The sequence below is a fragment of the Jaculus jaculus genome, chromosome 11 (genome assembly GCF_020740685.1).
Source record: "Jaculus jaculus isolate mJacJac1 chromosome 11, mJacJac1.mat.Y.cur, whole genome shotgun sequence".
NCBI lineage: Eukaryota > Metazoa > Chordata > Mammalia > Rodentia > Dipodidae > Jaculus > Jaculus jaculus.
In genome coordinates this window covers 80768157-80787055 of record NC_059112.1, presented here as the reverse complement: position 1 = coordinate 80787055, position 18899 = coordinate 80768157, and the positions used below count along the sequence as shown (strand labels likewise).

At 40.7% G+C, this 18899-nt stretch overlaps 1 protein-coding gene across 4 annotated transcripts in view; it reads right to left on the bottom strand.

The window, feature by feature from the left end:
• Nucleotides 1-1003: 1003 nt before the first annotated feature.
• The window catches only part of Gpr160 (G protein-coupled receptor 160), a 52957-nt gene continuing 35061 nt past the window's right edge, over nt 1004-18899 (bottom strand). For 3 of the 4 annotated variants that reach the window (XM_045130352.1, XM_045130350.1, XM_045130351.1), the window contains one exon: nt 1005-2389. In XM_045130352.1, the coding sequence (XP_044986287.1) occupies nt 1304-2317 (1014 nt within the window). In that variant the 5' untranslated portion in view covers nt 2318-2389 and the 3' untranslated portion in view covers nt 1005-1303. Of the gene's footprint in view, nt 2390-5498; nt 5551-18899 lie in introns of those variants that run through there. The other variant, XM_045130353.1, reaches the window with a different exon arrangement.

Here is an 18899-nt window from a genome sequence, read left to right as displayed (position 1 = left end):
GAGAGAGAGAGAGAAAATGGGTGCACCAGGGCTTCCAGCCACTGCAAATGAACTCCAGATTCATGTGCCATCTTGTAATTTGGCTTATTTGGGTCCTGGGCAATCAAACCAAGGTCCTTTGGCTTTACAGGCAAGCACCTTAACCACTAAGCCATCTCTCCAGCCCAGCTTCTAGCTTTTTAAATGAGTTCTGGGGTCTAAACTCAGGTACTCCAGCTTCAGTGGCAAGGGCTTTATTCACTGGGCCATCTCCCCAGCTGTCCAGTGTTTATTTGAAGGTGCTATGCCCACTCACCAGGGAAGGTTTGACAGTGTTGGAGACATTCTTTTTAAATTTTTTTTTTTTTAATTTTAGAGATAGCAAGAGAGACAAAGGGAAAGAGAGAATTGGCACACCATGCCCTCAGCCACTGCAATGGAACTCCAGATGCTTGTTCTACCTAGTGGGCATGTGTGACCTTGCACTTACCTCACCTTTGTGTGCCTGGCTTACATGGGATGTGGAGAATGGAACATGAGTCATTAGGCTTCTCAGGAAGCACCTTAATTGCTAAGCCATCTCTCCAGCCCTGGAGACATTCTTGATTATCACTAATGGGGAACTAGGTACTACTGGTGGACAGGAATTCTGCTAAACATATTACAGTGCACAAGGTGGCTCCACAACAAAATTATCCACCTTTCCTGCCCCAAATCTCAACATTCCAAGGCTGAGGAAACCCATGTTATTCTTATAGTGTGATATGTTAATAAGATTATTTGACATGCATATGTGACACATAAGTTGTAATTGAAAATTAATCTGGCATGTTATAAGAAAGGGATCAAGTCTCATTTTTAGTTCCTTAGGGTAAGCAACTGAAAGTCTTCTTCCAGGAATATTTTCAGTTAAGTTTTAGCTAATTTTAAAATGAACTAATTGTCCCCTGACATTAAAGTTTATACCAAATCACCTTAAGAAAATATACTTCTTTTGCTCTAAATTTGATAAAATGTTTATTTAAGCATACAAATTTGTTAAGTACATGAGCTGGCACTGAAATCCCAGATTTACATACACTTTGCATCCAGTTGTTTATTTTGGGTAAAAAAAAATATATCAGTTTGGCCAAATGTTAATTTATTTCACTTTTTGATTAAATACAGTGTTCCTGAACAGATGTACAATTTTTGACATCATTCAATATTAGCCCCAACAGTCCAGTTCTTTGGTTTACATGTTCTGAATCACCATTTTTTCTTATTTGTAAAATTAAGAGTTTTTTATTGCAGTCATTGTGATTACGTTCATCATGGCAACATATTAACAAACTGTCACTGACACAAGTTTCTCAGTTTGCTCCAGACTATGAATTGTAAATGGAATAAAGCAGCACTTCCAGTTGACAAATGGATCCACAGGTAGTATGGTATCTCTTAAATAAAGCTTGTGACAGTTACACCAGTAAACTGTTGCAATGAGAAAACTATTGACAAAGTAGAGCCAGGGAATGTTCATCTCAATATATGCTGGGACCTGGACAGGAATTGAAAGGAGGATGACCTGAAGTACTACGAATGGTGACCAGGTGCCAAGGAAACAGACTATGAGCTTGGACAAGAGGACTTTTCTAGAGATAACATTGGACTGAGAGAGAGATGTAAGAGGAAAATACAAGACCATCTGATTCATGTACGATGTTATCCTCATAGCCTGTATCAAGGTAATAATTTCTGGCCAAGCAATTATGAAAGCCACAAATAAACTCATCACCATGGAAAACGACAGCCAGTAACTCTGAGCACTGACGTAGGTAGGGCACTGGTACCAGGTACCGTGTGCCTCCAGGCTTTGATAGATAGCTGGGTCTCCCAAAACATAAGCAAGGGCTGAAACCCAAACTAAAATTACTATAAAGAAATAAAATAACTTTTGGCACTTACATGAAAACTTGGTGGTTTTAGAGAGGTTCAGGCAATAATCTATGCCAGCTATTAAGAACACCGGATAATGCAGAAAACCATAAGTGAAGGAAGTAATTTGAGTGAACAGGCAGATATGGTATTTTGTAAACCGAATGCCTAAAAGTACAAAATCCCTGAAATAGGATATAAGAGAAATGCTTACCAACAGTACAAGATCTACAAGTGCTAGCGAAATACAAAAACACTCCATAAAGTTTTGGTAGGTGTTTTTTCTTCTCATTCCTAGTGTAAAGATATTTAACAATATTTTCCCAAGAATAATCAGAGATAATAGACAGCTAACATTCAGGGAATGGTTTGCTTGAGGTAACTGGTTCTGAACAGAGCAATTCTCTGAAGGAAGGGCTGTCATACTTTCAGTTAAATTCCCAGGTGCCCTGCTGAAATGCAAATGGTAAACACGGCTTCACTTGATTTTCCATCCCTAAAAAAAAAGTGAGAAGAAAATCTTGATGTTATCATCCCGATACTGTCTTCTTTACAGCTTTACAAAGCAATCCCTTCTATTTTCCTAAATCTGATCTCAGTCATTTCCCCAGATACAGATATAAGTAGGCATGATATTTCTCATAACACAGTGGAAAACACAACATGATCAAGCATGTGTGATTTCCAGGTAAGATGATTACATAGAAGCCAAGCCAAAGCAGCCTAGGGGAAGAAATAAGCAGAAAAACAGCAAAATACACTCTTCTACCAAAAAACGAAGGCATATGAGGAATTACCAACCACAGTAGAGAAACATGAGAGACTCAGAACTTTCTAGAAAGCAGGAAGCACAAAAGCAGCTCCTGCTATGGCAACAGTGGCCCTGATCTTTGTGCGCTCCTGGCCCAGAGCCGCAGGAGCAGAAGCCAGGTGAAGGGATTTTCCACTCACATCAGCCTCATCGCAAAGTCAAGAAACCTGAAGGGGAAGACAGCAGGGACCAGCTGAGCAGCTGCTGAAGGAGATCACAAACTGAGCAGCTGAGCAGATCTGGCACAACTCCAGGCACCCTGCAAGCCTCCCCCACCCGACAGTGCTGCAAACCACCAAAGAACTCATCCACCCATCGCAGCTACACAGCATCCAGCACAGCTGATCAGAACACCAGATCCAGTGACTTGAGCAGCCTAACCAAGTCCACAGCTCAACAGAGAGGGATCGAGGTGGACACTCAGCATTGCTGAGAATGGAAGCCATTCCAAAAGACAACAGGGCCTACTTACACAAAGCAAGACACACAGGCCTACACTGGAAGTGCCACCTCACCTTCCATGTCAGGGCAGGTTATGTGTTAGATTTGCTTGCTGTAGTCTTGGTCATCGGCTTTACCATTCTCAGATAAACTGTATTTTGGTGTTGACTACTGTTGCCTTTGATGTTTCCTAATTTATAGGGCCTTTGTCTTTTTCTTCTTTCATTACTGGAGACAGGGACTCACTTGGCCCCAGACTAACTGAAACCCATTTCAGACCAGAAATCTCAGCCTCCCAGTTGAAAGGATTAAGGGTATGGGGCAACCTAAGGGGCTTTGACTTTGTTAGATTACCATTTTTCTTTTTTTTCCAGGTAGGGTCGCACTCTAGTCCAGGCTGACCTGGAATTCACTATGTAGTCTCAGGGTGGCCTCAAACTCATGGTGATCCTCCTATCTCTGCCTCCCAAGTGATGGGATTAAAGGTGTGCGCCACCACACCCAGCTACCATTTGTTTTAATCCCCACTCTTCATAAATACTCTGTGCTAGTTTTGACTGAAAGTATATGTTGCTCAGTTGGATTTTAGAATTTACCAGTAACTTGAATCACCCAGCCTACTAGACTACTTGAATATCAGGCAAACTGAAAACCTAGGGTCACATTTCCTGTTACTCTGGGAGTATAAAAGCTACAACTGACACCTTGAATTCCTACATTGAAGATAAATAAAGTCAGATTTACATGGCTAAGAGTACTATAGCTAATTAGAAATTCCAAGCATCAAATTAACTCAATTTGCAAAATCTCTACAATATAATACAAAGAAACACAAAAAATCAAAACAATACAATTCCATCAAAAACCATCAGAAATTATCTTTAGTGTGACTGAGTTAGATGAAATTCCTGATAAAGATTTCAAAAACAATGATTATAACTATACTCAAAGAAATCAAAGAAAAAAAATTAAGGGAATCAAAGGAGAAAAATAATTCCTGAAGGAATCCTAAGAGAACATAGGAAAATAATTTAATGAAATAAGGAGGTCAATGCAAGATATGAGTAAGGAAATAAAAACAATGAAAAAAATACCAATTAGAAACACTAGAAATGAAAGCAGAGTAAGAAAACTGTGTAGAAAATCTCTCCAGTAGAATGGATCAAGGAGAGGACAGAATATCTAAGCTAGAAGACCAGGTGGCAGATCTAATACAGTCTAACAAAGAGAATGACAAACTAATAGGAAGGCATGAATGGAATTTCAAGACATTTGGGACACTATGAAGCAATCAAACAAATATTTTGGGCACAGTAGAAGAAGAATTTCACTCCAAAGGTATAGTAGGTATTTTCAACAAAATCATAGAAGAAAATTTCCCCCAAACAGGAAAAGTGATGCCAATACAGATATAGGGAGCCTTCAGAATGCCAGATAGACAAAATCAGGAAAGAACCTCTGACCACCATATTATAATTAAACTACAAAACACAAAAGCCAAAGAAAATATATTGATAGCAGTTAGAGAGGAAAATCAAGTTACATATAAAGGCAAGCCCATTAGGAAACAGCAGATTACTCAACACAAGCTTTAACAGCCAGAAGGGCTTGTAATGATATATTCCAAGTTCTGAAAGATAACTGTCAACCAAGATTATTTTATACAGCAAAACTACCCATCCAGATTAAGAGAGAAATAAGGACATCACAACAAAAACAAGCTAAAGGAATATATAAACACTTGGGGCTGGAGAGATTGCTTAGTGGTTAAGGCACTTGCCTGTGAAGCCCAAGAACCCAGGTTCGGTTCCCCAGTACCCACATAAGCCAGATTCACAGGGAATATATGAACACTAAACTAGCTCTGCAGAAAATACTTAAGAGGATCCTCTGTATGGAAGAGAAAGAAAAGCATACATTTAAGGAAACAGAAAAAAATAAACCATACTCAAATAATAGTTAATACAAGAGAGTAAAGTAAAAATGGGAAGAACTACAAAACAAGAACAGTAAGAATAAATGCACACCTTTCAATAATAACAGCCTCAATGCTCCAAACAAAAAACACAGGCTTGCAGACTGGGTTAAACTACAGGTACCTAGGGCTGGGAGATGGCTAACTGGTTAAGGCACTTGCCTCCAAAGCCAAAGGACCCAGATTAGACTCCCCAAAACTTACATAAGCCAGATACACAAGGTGATGCATGCATCTGGAGTTCATTTGCAGTGGCTGGAGACAATGACATACCCATTCTCTCCCCCCCACCCCCATCTGCCTTTCTTTCAAGTAAATAAAAACATATTTAAAGAAAAAAAGTAGGATCCTTCTATTTATTGCTTCCAAGAAACTCACCTTTCCATAAAAGATGGACACTATCTTATGATGAAAGGATGGAAAATGGTACTTCAAGCCAATGGGCTTAGAAAACAAACAGAAACTAGCACCAGTGCTTCTCATACTTTTCAACAAAATAGAAAAGGAATACTACCAACCTCCTTCTATGAATCCAGCATTGTCATGGTATTAAAACCAGACAAAGACAGAACAAAAAAAGAAAATTACAGACTGTTGCACTCAGGTTCACATTGCTAGCAGAAATCACCTGACCAAGATCAGCTTCTGGGGAAAAAAAAGGGTATATTTTGACTTACAGGCTCAAGGGGATTCTCCACGATGGCAGGGAAAATGATGGCATAGGCAGAAGGTGGATATCACCCTCTGGCCAACATAAGGTGGACAATAGCAACAGGAGAGTGTGTCAAATACTAGCAAGGAGAATCTGGTTATAACACCCATAACCTTGCCTCCAACAATACACTGCCTCTAGGAGGCATTAATTCCCAAATCTCCATCAGCTGGGAACCTAGCATTCAGAATACCTAAGTTTATGGGGGACACCTGAATCAAACTGCAAATCAAACCACACAGACCAATTTCCCTCATGAACATAGATGCAAAAATTCTCAACAAAATACTGGCAAACATAATACAAGAACTATATCAAAAAGGTTATTCACCCTGCCTAAGTAGGCTTTATTCCAGAGACACAGGGATGGTTCAACATATGCAAATAGATAAATGTAATATGCTATATAAATGGACTGAAGGACAAAAATCACATGATCATCTCATTGGATGCAGAAAAGCATTTGACAAAATCCAACATCCCTTCATGATAAAAGTCCTACAGAGACTGGGAAAAGAAGGAACATAGTTCAATAATAAAAGCTATTTATGACAAACCTACAGCCAACATAATACTCAATGGGGAAAAACATGAAGCTTTTCCACTAAGATTAGGAACAAGACAAGAGTGTCCACTGTCCCCACTTTTATTTAATATAGTACTGGAAGTCTCACCTATAACAATAAGGTAAGAGACACACATAAAAGGAATACAAATTGGAAAGGAAGAGATCAAATTATCATTATTTGCAGTTGGTATGATTCTATACATAAAGGACCCGAAAGACTCTACCATCAAACTGTTAGGGCTGAAAAACACCTTTAGCCACGTAGCAGGATACAAAATAAACACTCAGAAATCAGTAGCCTTCCTATATGCTAGCAACACACACACGGAAGATGAAATCAGAGAATCACTCCCAATCACAATTACATCAAAAAAAAAAAAAAAAAAGTACCTTGGAATAAACCTAACTAAGGAAGAGAAGGATCTCTATAATGCAAACTTTAAAACACTCAAGTGAGAAATTGTAGAAGACACTAGGAAATGGAAAGGCATCCCATGTTCTTTGATTGGAAGAATCAACATTGTGAAAATGGCATCTTACCAAAAGCAATCTACACAGTTAATGCAAAACCCATGAAAATTCCAATGGCATTAGTTGGGTATGGTGGCTGTGGTGGTTTGATTCAGGTGTCCTCCATAAACTTACGTGTTCTGAATGCTAGATTCCCAGCTGATGGAGATTTGGGAATTAATGCCTCCTGGAGGGAGTGTATTGTTGGAGGCGGACTTATGGGTGTTATAGCCAGTTTCCCCTTGCTAGTGTTTGGCAAACTCTCCTGTTGCTGTGGTCCATCTTATGTTGGCCAGGCGGTGATGTCCACCCTCTGCTCATGCCATCGTTTTCCCCTGCCACTGTGGAGCTTCTTCTCGAGCCTGTAAGCCAAAATAAACCTATTTTTCCCAGAAGCTGCTCTTGGTTGGGTGATTTCTCCCAGCAATGCGAACCGGACTGCAACAGTGGCACACTCCTTTAATCCCAGCACTCACAGGAGGTAGAGGTAGAAGGATCACCATGAGATCTAGGCCATGCTGAAACTACATAGTGAATTCCAGGTCAGCCTGCACTAGAATGGAGCCCTACCTTGAAACCCCAGCCCCCCAAAAAAATTCAACTGGATTCTACCCAGAAATAGAAAAAACAATCCTAAAATTCATTTGGAAGCACAAAAATCCCCTCAAAATAGCAAAAATATTTTTTTTTCCAAAACTATTTTGAGCAAAAAAAAATAAATAAATAAGGCTGGTGGTATACCTGATTTTAACCTATATTATAGAGCCATAGTAACAAAAACAGCATGGTACTGTCACAAAGACATGTAGAACAATGGAACAGAATAGAGCACCCAGATATAAGTCTGCGTGGCTACAGCCACCTGATCTTTGACAAAAATACCCAAAATACTCACTGGAGAAAAGACAGCCCCTTCAACAAATTGTGCTGTGAAAACTGGATATCTATATGTAAAAGGATGAAAACAGGGAATCCTTACCTTTAACCATATATAAGAATTAGGTCCAAATGGATCAAAGACCTTAATATCAGACCCAGAACACAGAAACTGATACAGAAAAATAGGGGAAACCTTTCAACATACTGGCATACGCAATGTCTTTCTGAATATTACCCCAGTTGCTCAGGAAATATTATCACTAATCAACCACTGGGACCTCAAGAAATTACAAAGCTTTTGCATAGCAAAGGACACTGTGTATAGAACAAAGAGGCAACCTACAGAATGGGAGAAAATCTTTCCAACTATACATCTGACAGAAGATTAATATCCAGAATATACAAAAGAACTCAAAAAACATAACAATAAGAAATCAAACAACCCAATTAAAAAATGTTCTATGGAACTAAAAAGAGTTCTCAATAGAAGAAATACAAATGGCCTATACATCTAAGAAAAAGTTCTACATCCTTAGCCATCAGGGAAATGCAAATTAAAACTACTTTGAGCTTCCATCTCACTCCTGTCAGAATGGCTACTATGAAGGAACAAATGACAATAAATGCTGATGAGGAGGCAGAAAAAGAGGAACGCTTCTACACTGTTGGTGATAATGTAATCTGATACAGCTATTGTGGAAATCAATGTGGAGGTTCTTGAGACAGCTAAAAACAGATTTACCATATGACCCAGCTATACAACTCCTAGCCATATATTCTAGGGATTTATTTCACTACCTTAGAGATACTTGCACATCCATGTTTATTGTTGCTCTATTCAAAACAGCTAGGAAATGGAACCAGCCTAGATGTCCCTCAACTGATGAGTAGATAATGAAGATATGGTTCATTTATATAATGGAGTTCTATTCAGTGGTAAAGAAATATGAAATTTTCAGGAAAATGGATGGACCTGGAAAGGATTATACTTAGTGAGGTAACCCAGGCCCAGAAAGCTAAGAACTGCATGTTCTCTCTCATATGTGGATGCTAGCTACAGATGAACTTGTGAGTTGGCATAAAACTCGGTAGTAGAGGTCAGTAAACTAGAAAGGGCCTATAAGGGACAGAGGGGAGGAGAGGACTTCAGGGAATGGTATTGTATATATGTAAGTAGAAGAACAGATTACTGCAGGTAGAAACGCATAAGTGAGGGCATGGGAAGAAACTGCATAAAGGAAGTGTTGGGGGAGATTAATGAAAATCTAAGAGGGTATGAATAAGCCATATGGAAACCTACTTTTTTTTTTGACAAAAGAATACCCAGAAGCTATACATTGTTAGTAGAAAAATTTCAGTGCCAGGGATCGAATACCGTCCAGTGAGTTGTTGGCCAGGGAGGTCTCTGATGACCTGAAAACATTACAGGCTATTGCAAAGGCTCTTAGTTTTCCACCAGGAATAGATGGTAAGACTCTATTGCTGAAGATTCCACATACTTGGGCTGCAAGGTCATTGAGAAATCTTGTTGGAGCTGAGCTGAAAACCTCCTCCCTATAGACCAGCTGAAAGAAAGCTGGAAAAGTTATTCTGTATGCAGCTTTATGGAAGATAGAGAAGTCATCAGTGGAGATAAACAACAGAGGACATTACATTAAGTTTGGCCAGCAGGCCAAATGAGGCAACAGGTGTAATAGTGGGACATCTGTTATGGGAGAAACCAACCACCCTCTAACTGGACTAAAGGCCAGCTCCATGGGAGGGAGTACTTGCCTTATGCTGAAAACCTCTGACAGGGGAGGTCATGAGCCCTAGGGGTATAATGCCTGCTGGTTCTGGCTAAATGCATATAGTATGCTCACCAAACTGCCCAATAAGCACTTCTCTTAATGTTCATACCCATATATTAATGCTATTGTCACTTTTGGTTAGAGAAGCTTCTCTTTTCAGATGTCATTGATCTCATATCAGCCTGAGCTAGAGTAAGACCCTGCCTCAAAAAAACAAAACAAAACAAAACATAGTGCTGAGAAGTTGACAGAGGAATACTCAGCAATGAAAAATCTCTGTCACACCTTCCAAGGCTCAGGGTCCATTGCAAAAGAGGTGGTGGAAAGAATGTAAGAGCCAAAGGAAGGATAGGACTCCTTACAACGTGTTCTTCCAGACACAAAATGCCCTGGATATCCATGACCTCACAGTGCCTGGTGCTACCTATACATGACCCTCATAATAGGAGAAAAAGATGATGACATCAAAATAAAAGAGACTAATTGAGAGGGGAGGAGGCATGATGGAGAGTGGAGTTGCAAATAGAAAAGTGAGGCGGGAGGGAATTATCATGGTTTATTATCTTGTAATCATGGAAGTTGTCAATAAAAAAACTTTAGGATTGTTAAGATGGCTTAGTGGTAAAGGTGCTTGCCTGTGGAAGCCTAGGGATCCATGTTCTCCTCTCCACATTCCACATTCGCTAGATGTAGAATGGGGAGGCAAGTGCAAGGTCGAACATGCCCACTAGGTGGTGCATGAGTCTGGAGTTCAACTGCAGTGACTGAGACACTGGCACACCAATTCTCTATTTTTCCTTTCTCTTTCTCCCTCTAAGAAAAAAATAAATAAATAAAGCCTGCATCCCATGTCCTTTTGCCAAATGTCAGTCTAAATATGTAATGAACAATACTTATACTTGATAATTACTAACACTGATACTTTTTTTTAACACTTAATGAACTTCTTAGACAATATATTTCAGCTCATCCTGAAATTTATTTCTCTGGTGTAGTCAAAGATCAGGCTTTTGCCAGGTGTGGTGGCACATGCCTTTAATCCCAGCACTTGGGAGGCAGAGGTAGGAGGATTGCAGTGAGTTTGAACCCACCCTGAGACTACACAGTGAATTACAGGTCAGCCAGAGCTAGCGTGCCCTACCTTTAAGAACAAAACGATGACAACAAAAGATCAGGCTTTCCCTATGGCAGGGAGGTCATGAGCCCCAGGAGTGTAAGCCTGGTCTTCTCTGTCTAAATGCATGTATTATGCTCACTGAACTGTCCTGTCAGCACTTTTCTTAACGCTTATACCCATATATTAGTGCTACTCTCACTTTTTTCTTTAATATTTTATTTTTATTTATTTATTTGAGGGAGAGGAGAGAGAGAGAATGAATAAAAATGGGCACGCCAGGGTTTCCAGACGCTGCAAATGAACTCCAGACACATGTGCCACGTGGGTACTGGGAATTGAACCTGGCTCCTCCAGCTTTGCAGGCAAATGCCTTAACTGCTAAGCTATTTCTCCAGCCCTACTCTCACTTTTGGTTAGAGAAACTTCTCTTTTCAGATGGTGATGACCACTGGGATGGCCCAAATGGCACCACAGTGCTGAGAAGTGACAGAGGAGTATTCAGCACTGAAATAGCTCTACAATATCTTCCAAGGCTCAGGACCCATTATGGAAGAGGTAGTGGAAAGAATGTAAGAGCCAAAGGAAGGGTAGGACTACTTACAATGCAATAATCCAGACAGAAATTGGCCTGAATATCCATGACCTTGCAGTGCCTAGCACTACCTTCACAAGATCCTCACAATAGGAGGAAAAGACAATGACATCAAAATACATAAGACAGAGACTTATGGAGAGAGGGAGGGGATATAATGGAGAGTAGATTTGCGAAGGGGAAAGAGTGGGGAGGGAATGGTCATGCTTTATTGTCTATAATTATGGAAGTTGACTTCCGGTTAAGATGGCGGCGTAGGTACCACGCCAAAGCAGCCTGGGGGGAAAAAAGACTAAAAAACCTCAGCAAAATACACACTTTTACTAAAAAGTGAGGTGTATAGGAAACTGAAGCAGCAGCGGAGAAGTAGGAGAGATCCAGAGCATCCAGAGCCCACACAGGCCGGCAAAAGCAGCCCCGGCAGCTCCGCCAACCGCGGCAGCGGCGGGGCGCACCAGAAAGCCGCCAGACTCGGCTCCAGCCACAGGAAAAGCCAGGTGCGGGATTTTCCCCTCACACCGCGCTCTACGCAACTCAGGACACGTGAGGGGAGAGCGGCAGCGAGCAGCGGAGGAGCAGACCGCCAGGTAGAAGAACACGTGGAGCAGCGAGAGAACCAGAGCAGCTGCGGCTCCCTCCCCTCCCCCACCACCCGAGCCCAGCTCCAGCGAACACAGCAGCAGCCCGGGACCCGGCCACGCCAACCTGAGCCGACAGCGGGACCCAAGCAGGAGCAGAGTTCGGCAGCAACATCAGCAGCTCCGGAACCGGTACCAGTGGCCCCAGCAGCAGCACACCCAGGAGCGGCAACAACAGCAGACCCAGAAGCAGCAGCAGTTCCAGCAGCGGGGGTGCTGATCTGCAGGGCCACAGTTGCCAGGCTTGGTTTGCCCCGCAGGAAAAGCCAGGGCCCAGCTCCAGAATTCAGAACAGCAGCCCGACGACCCAGGCAGCAACTTGACTGAGATCAAAATCATCCAAGGTAACTGGGTTTGCACCAGGGAAGGGTCTCACGTGGTCACAAGCTGACTGGGATCCCTCAACAGACCAGAAATCTTAACCTCTGTGTTGATAGAGGATCCTGTTGTTATAATAACTACTCTGGCATACATACTTGGGGCTGTTTTTGACTGAATGGGTACAGTGTTTAGTTAACTTTTAGAATCTACCGGTGTTTTATTCCACTCAGCCTACTTGAATACTCCCATAGCAGGGAAACTCAACCCCTAGGAGCACCTTTGTAGATACTCTCAGAGTCTTAAGAGCCACATCTAACACCTTAAGCTCCTACTCTGAAAATATATAACATCAAATCCATTGATACAGCTAAGAATACCTAGCTAGCTAGAAAATCCAAGCATTAACTTAATCCAAGATGCAAAAATATATACATTATAACACAAGAAACACTAAAAAGCAAGACGATATAAATCCACCTAAAAGTATTAATGCATCAGAAATGACCTCCAGTGAGAACGAGTTAGAGGAAATGCCTGAAAAAGATTTCAAAAGAATGATTGTAAATATGTTCAAAGAAGTCAGAGAACAAATCAAAGGAGTCAAAGAGGAACTTAAAGAGGAAATCAAAGCAATCAAAGAAGATGCAGGACACCAATTTCATGAAATAAAGAAGGCAATACAAGACATAAATAAGGAAATAGAAATAATAAAGAAAAACCAGTCAGAATTACTAGCAATGAAGAACACAGTTAATGAAATAAAAAACTCTGTAGAAAATCTCAAAAGTAGAATGGATGAAGGAGATGACAGAATATCTAAGCTAGAAGACCAGGTGGCAGATGTAATACAGTCCAACAAAGAGAAAGACAAACTTATAGATAAGTATGAGTGGGAATTTCTTCGGGACACTATGAAAAGATCAAATATTAGAATTCAGGGCATAGTAGAAGGAGAAGAATTTCACTCAAAAGGCATAGTAGGTGTCTTCAACAAAATCATAGAAGAAAATTTCCCCCAAATTGGGAAAGAGGTGCCAATACAGATACAGGAAGCCTTTAGAACCCCAGCCAGACAAAACCTGGAAAGAACATCTCCTCGCCATATTATAATCAAACTTCCAAACACACAAACCAAAGAAAAAATATTGAAAGCAGTTAGAGAGAAAAATCAAGTTACCTACAAAAGTAAGCCCATAAGGATTACAGCAGATTATTCAACACAAACTTTTAAAGCCAGAAGGGCTTGGGGTGATATATTCAAAGTTCTGAAAGATAACAACTGTCAACCAAGGTTACTTTATCCTGCAAAGTTATCCATTCAAATAGACGGAGAAATAAGGACATTCCATGACAAAAACAGGTTAAAGGAGTATTTGAAGACAAAACCAGCTCTATAGAAAATACTTGATAGAATCCTCCATGCTGAAGAAAAGGAAAAGCACACATATAAGGAACCTAGAAAAAACAAGCAATACTCAAATACTAGTTAACAGAAGAGAGCACAGGTAGAACCAGAACCACAAAAAAAAAAAAAAAAAAAAAAAAAAGGCAAACATAAATACACACCTTTCAATAATATCTCTTAATATCAATGGCCTCAATGCCCCAACGAAAAGACATAGATTTGCAGACTGGGTTAAAAAGCAGGATCCTATAATTATGGAAGTTATCAATTAAAAAGTTTAAATTAAAAAAAAAAAAGAATGTGTAGTGTACACTGGTAATTTTTTGACCTCCAGATGGCCCAGAAATGAGATCTTTAAACCAAAATGTTATATATCAACATCTAACTCCTATGTTAAGTATGGGTTTAACAACTTGTAATACAGACAGTACTTGTATTTCCTGGAGTCAAAACACATTTGAAGTTTCGTAGGCTGATAGTTAAACTCAGCAATCGCCCACTGCCTTTGCCTTAGGCCCATGCCAACTCCAGAAACCATGACTTCCTTTTTTGTCTTTGTGGAAATATAATTTAGGGGCTATGTTTATGGGCCCTTTAATAGCATTTTTCACATTTTCCATCCAGGTATCTTTTTCTGCAGCTCATGATTAAATGGCAAAGCTGAAAGTGGGACAAGAAAGACCGGGATGTCTCTTGTGGATGTGATCTTTCAAGAATGCCAACTGCAGAGAGAACACAGGGAACCAACAGGGCTGAGCATGGACATTCAAGGATCTCTAGAAGTGGTAGAGGCACGAGTTACAAAGCTTGAGTGGCAAACACATATGAAAGTGGGAAGGAAATCAGAGAGGAAGAAGTCAGGCAAGGAAGGAGGCCCAAGAAACTTAGCTTTAAAAGGTGTGCCTGTGAGGAGGGCTATTGATGTAGTTCATTGCCTGACATGTGTAAGACCCTGGGTTTGGTTCCTAGCACTGCATGTCTGCCATCTCCCCTTAAAAAAAACAAAAAACATAGCAAACAAAAAACCTAGTAACAGTAGAGACACACACACACACACACACACACACACACACGAGAAACAAAACCTAGCTCTAACAAGAACAATAAACCTCATAAATGTTAGATGGGTTTAAATTAATATGGTACTTCATTAAGATACATTGTATAGTCATTAAAAAATGTTTGGCTGGTGCATGCATCACCTTGTGCATCCGGATTTACTTGGGTTCTGGGGACTTGAACTTTGTAAACAAGTGTCATCTCTCCAGCCCAGTAACCACCTTTGTTAGGGATCCATTTGGAATGTCCTTCAGGCCAGGCCTTAAGCCGAGCAGGGATGATGGGAGCTGAGAAGGGAGGTGAAGCGATATAGACGGCGGGCAAGCCGCTCCCACCGCTGGTGTTCATAATCTTCAGAGACTCCAGGCCAGTTGTAAGCACACTGAGCTTTATGGTCTGAATCTGCACGTTTTGAGTGCACGTTCCGCAGCTGGTGGCGCTGTTCTGGGGATTGTGGAACCTTTAAGAAATGGGGCCTACATGTGGGTCCTTGAACGGTTGTAACCTGGCCCCAGCTCTGCTTTCTGCTTTGGAGCCCACGAAAAGGTGAAAGGTTTCTTCCGCATGTTTCTGCCATTGAACGGACTCGATGGACCATGTCTTCCCTGTCATGGTAGACTGATAGTATTAGCCAAAATAAACCACTCCTCCCTTGAAAAAAAAAAAGTTTGGCTGGGTGTGGTGGCGCACACCTTTAATCCCAGCACTCGGAGGATCCCTGTGAATTAGAAGCCATCCTGACACTACAGAGTGAATTCCAGATCAGCATGAGCTAGAGTGAGACCCTACCTTGAAAAATCAAAAGTAAATAAATAAATAAATAAAATGTTTGTTAGTTAGGCTGGGAGTGTTCTCAGATCACGTGCCTAGAATGCTCAAGACCCTGGGATTTGAAACCTGGTGTGTACATATGTATGTATGTACATATATACCTACTAAAAAAAATAAATTAAAATAAAATGTTTGTCAAATAGGAAGATTGAATTTTATAATGAAAAACTACCTTTTCTATGCTTGCTACAATTTTAAGCCTTGTGAACTTTTACATGTTCAGTCATCATGATAAATGTTCATGATGTTAAAAAATACAGATTTGCTGGGCGTGGTGGCGCATACCTTTAATCCCAGCACTTGGGAGGCAGAGGTAGGAGGATCACCATGAGTTCGAGGCCACCCTGAGACTCCATAGTGAATTCCAGGTCAGCCTGGGCTAGAGTGAGACTCTACCTCGAAAAACCAAAAAAAAAAAAAAAAAAAAAAAAAATACAGATTATAAAGTTGTGCAAAAATACATCATCCATTTGGCTTAAGAACTTATGTAAATAGCCAAGTGAATATTTTCCTCCACATAAGGTTTTTTTTTTTCTCTTCTCACATATACTACAGTTTAACATGCCCCTCTGTGAAAAGGGTCCATTCCAGATCCAATATGCAAAGAAACAGCTGCCAGCCGGGCATGGTGGTGCATACCTTTAATGCCAGCACTCAGGAGGCAGAGGTAGGAGGATCCCTGTGAGTGCAAGGCCACCCTGAGACCCCATAGTGAATTCCAGGTCAGCCTGGGTTAGAGCAAGATGCTACCTCAAAATAAATAAATAAATAAGTAAATAAAACAAAACTGCCAGCTTGATAAATACTAATTGGCTCTTAAGGCTTGGATAAGACAGTCTAGATGGAATAACAGATCACATGAAGTCCTCCTTGGACCAAGAAACAAGTAGGCTTTTAAAATTTTTCTTTTCAAAGAAAAAGTTTGGCCAGGTGTGGTTGCTCATGCCTTTTATCCCAGCATTTGGGAGGCACAGATAGGAGTATTGCTGTGAATTCTAGGCCAGCCTGAGACTACATAGTGAATTCCAGGTCAGCCTGGGCAAGATCAAGACCCTACCTCCAAAAACCAAAAAATTAAAAAAGAATGTGGTACATTTATACAATAGAGTTCTAGTCAGCAGTAAAGAAAAATGAAATTATGAAACTTGCAGAGAAATGGATGTGTCTGGAAACGATTATACTTGGTGAGGTAACACAGGCCCAGAAAGCCAAACATCACATATTCTCTCTCTTATGTGGATCCTAGCTACAAATGTTTGGACTTCTATGTCAGTTGGAAATAAAACTCAGTAGAAGAGACCAGTAAGCTAGAAAGGGGATTTAATGGGAATAGAAAGGGAGGGTGGGACTTAAGAGGACGGTATTGTATATAAGTAGAACAACAGATTACTGGAGGGTGGAAAGGCCTAAAGTGAGGACAGGGGAAGAGATAGTGTAAAGGAAAGTTGGGCGGGGGTGGGGTGGGGAGAGCTAATCAAAATCTAAGAAGGTAGGAATAAGTCATATGGAAACCTACTTTTTTTGGACAATGGCATATCCAGAAGCCACATATTGTTACCTTCTCCAGTGAATTGTTGGCCAGGGAGTTCCCTGATGCCCCCAAAACATTACAGGCCACTGCCAAGGCTCTTGGACTCTACATGCTTGGGCAGTAAAGTCACTGAGGAGTCCTGCTGGTTCTGAGCTGAAAACCTCCTTCATGTAGACAAGCTGACAGAAATCTGGAAAAAGCTATGCTGCATGCAATTCCGTGGGAGAGAGAAAAATCACTAGTGTAGATAAACAACAGTGGACACAGCAAGCCTTAAATTTTGCCAGCCAGGCCAAATGAGCCAAGAGGTGCAATAGTGGCATGTCTGTTATGGGGGAAACCAACCACTCTCTCATTGGACTAGAGGCCAGCTCCATGAGAGTAAATACATGCCTGATACTGAAAACATATGACAGGGGAAGTCATGAGCTCTAGGGGTGTAATGTCTGTTGTTGTCTGGCTAAATGTATGTACTATGCTTACCAAACTGCCCACTAAATATTTCTCTTAATGTTCATACCTATATATTAATGCTACTCTCACTTTTAGTCTAGGCCAGGACAAAGTCACTGCCTCCCCTTCAACATCTTATATTATCATGGACTATTTTCCTGATCTGCATACCTAGAAAGTGGTCTCCTACAATTTTAATCCCCTCTCTTAGAAGCCACCCTAATTACTGTTAGGGAAATGGAGTGATGACTACTCAAAACTGCTTCATGCTGATATGGGGTGATGTTAGGACACAGCAGTTAAGGTTTTTCTGGATCCAATAGCCTATGGTAGACCTGTTTGATGGGATGGTCAAAACAAGCTTATTTTTAAAAAATCCTGGTTTAAAACAGGATGAGAAAGAAAAATACTATGGGTTCATATTTATAAAGACCCACTCTTAAAAATGTATCTTTATGGCTCAGCATTTCAGGCTAGAGGCCCTGCCTATTCTCTGTTTCTCTCTAATAAATAAATAAGAAATATTAAAAAAAAAAAGAAACAAAACAAACAAACAAAATGTATCTTTAGGGCTGAAAGATGGCTTAGTGGTTAAATGCTTGCCTGTGTTCGAGGCTCGATTCCCTAGGACCCACGTTAGCCAGATGCACAAGGGGTGCATGTGTCTGGAGTTTGTTTGCAGTGGCTGGAGACCCTAGTGTGCCCATTCTCTCTCCTTCTCTCTGCCACTTTCTCTTTCTGTCTGTTGCTCTCAAATAAATAAATAAAAATAAACAAAAAAATTTTAAAAATGTATCTTTAGTTTAAAAGAAGCAAAAAGATTGCTTCATATCTGGGAATTTGGTCATTTCTAGTATCTGGCATGGAATTAGTAAATCTGTGCAAGTGATACAAGCATGGCCTAGTGTCCATTTCATCACTGCCTCACTTAGGGTAACCAGCTAGAAGACTAGGAAAACTGCCTTAATGTCTGGAGAACGCAGAGCTTGCTCACGAAAGTCTACAGTGATAAAGGGTCATCTGCAGCCTCCCAACGCATTAATGGAGAAGTGCTTCAGAAGAGGACAGATGAAACAGTCAGAAATGGAAAATGGGAGAGAATTTTGCAGCTGGAAGGAAACTGGTTCAGGGAAGATGTGCAACTACAGGGGAGTATGCAGGAAAATGAGCTGTGGTATCCTTGGAAAATGTTCTTGAATAGGACTGACAAATACAAAGGTTTCTTAGGTTATTTACACATACACACACACACATACACAAACACATACAGAGCACTTCTCCCAAAAAGCACTATAAATATTCAAGATTTCAATATTTTCTCCTTTAAATTAATTCCTAGGAAGACAATAATTCTTTATTAGCTACCTGCTCTG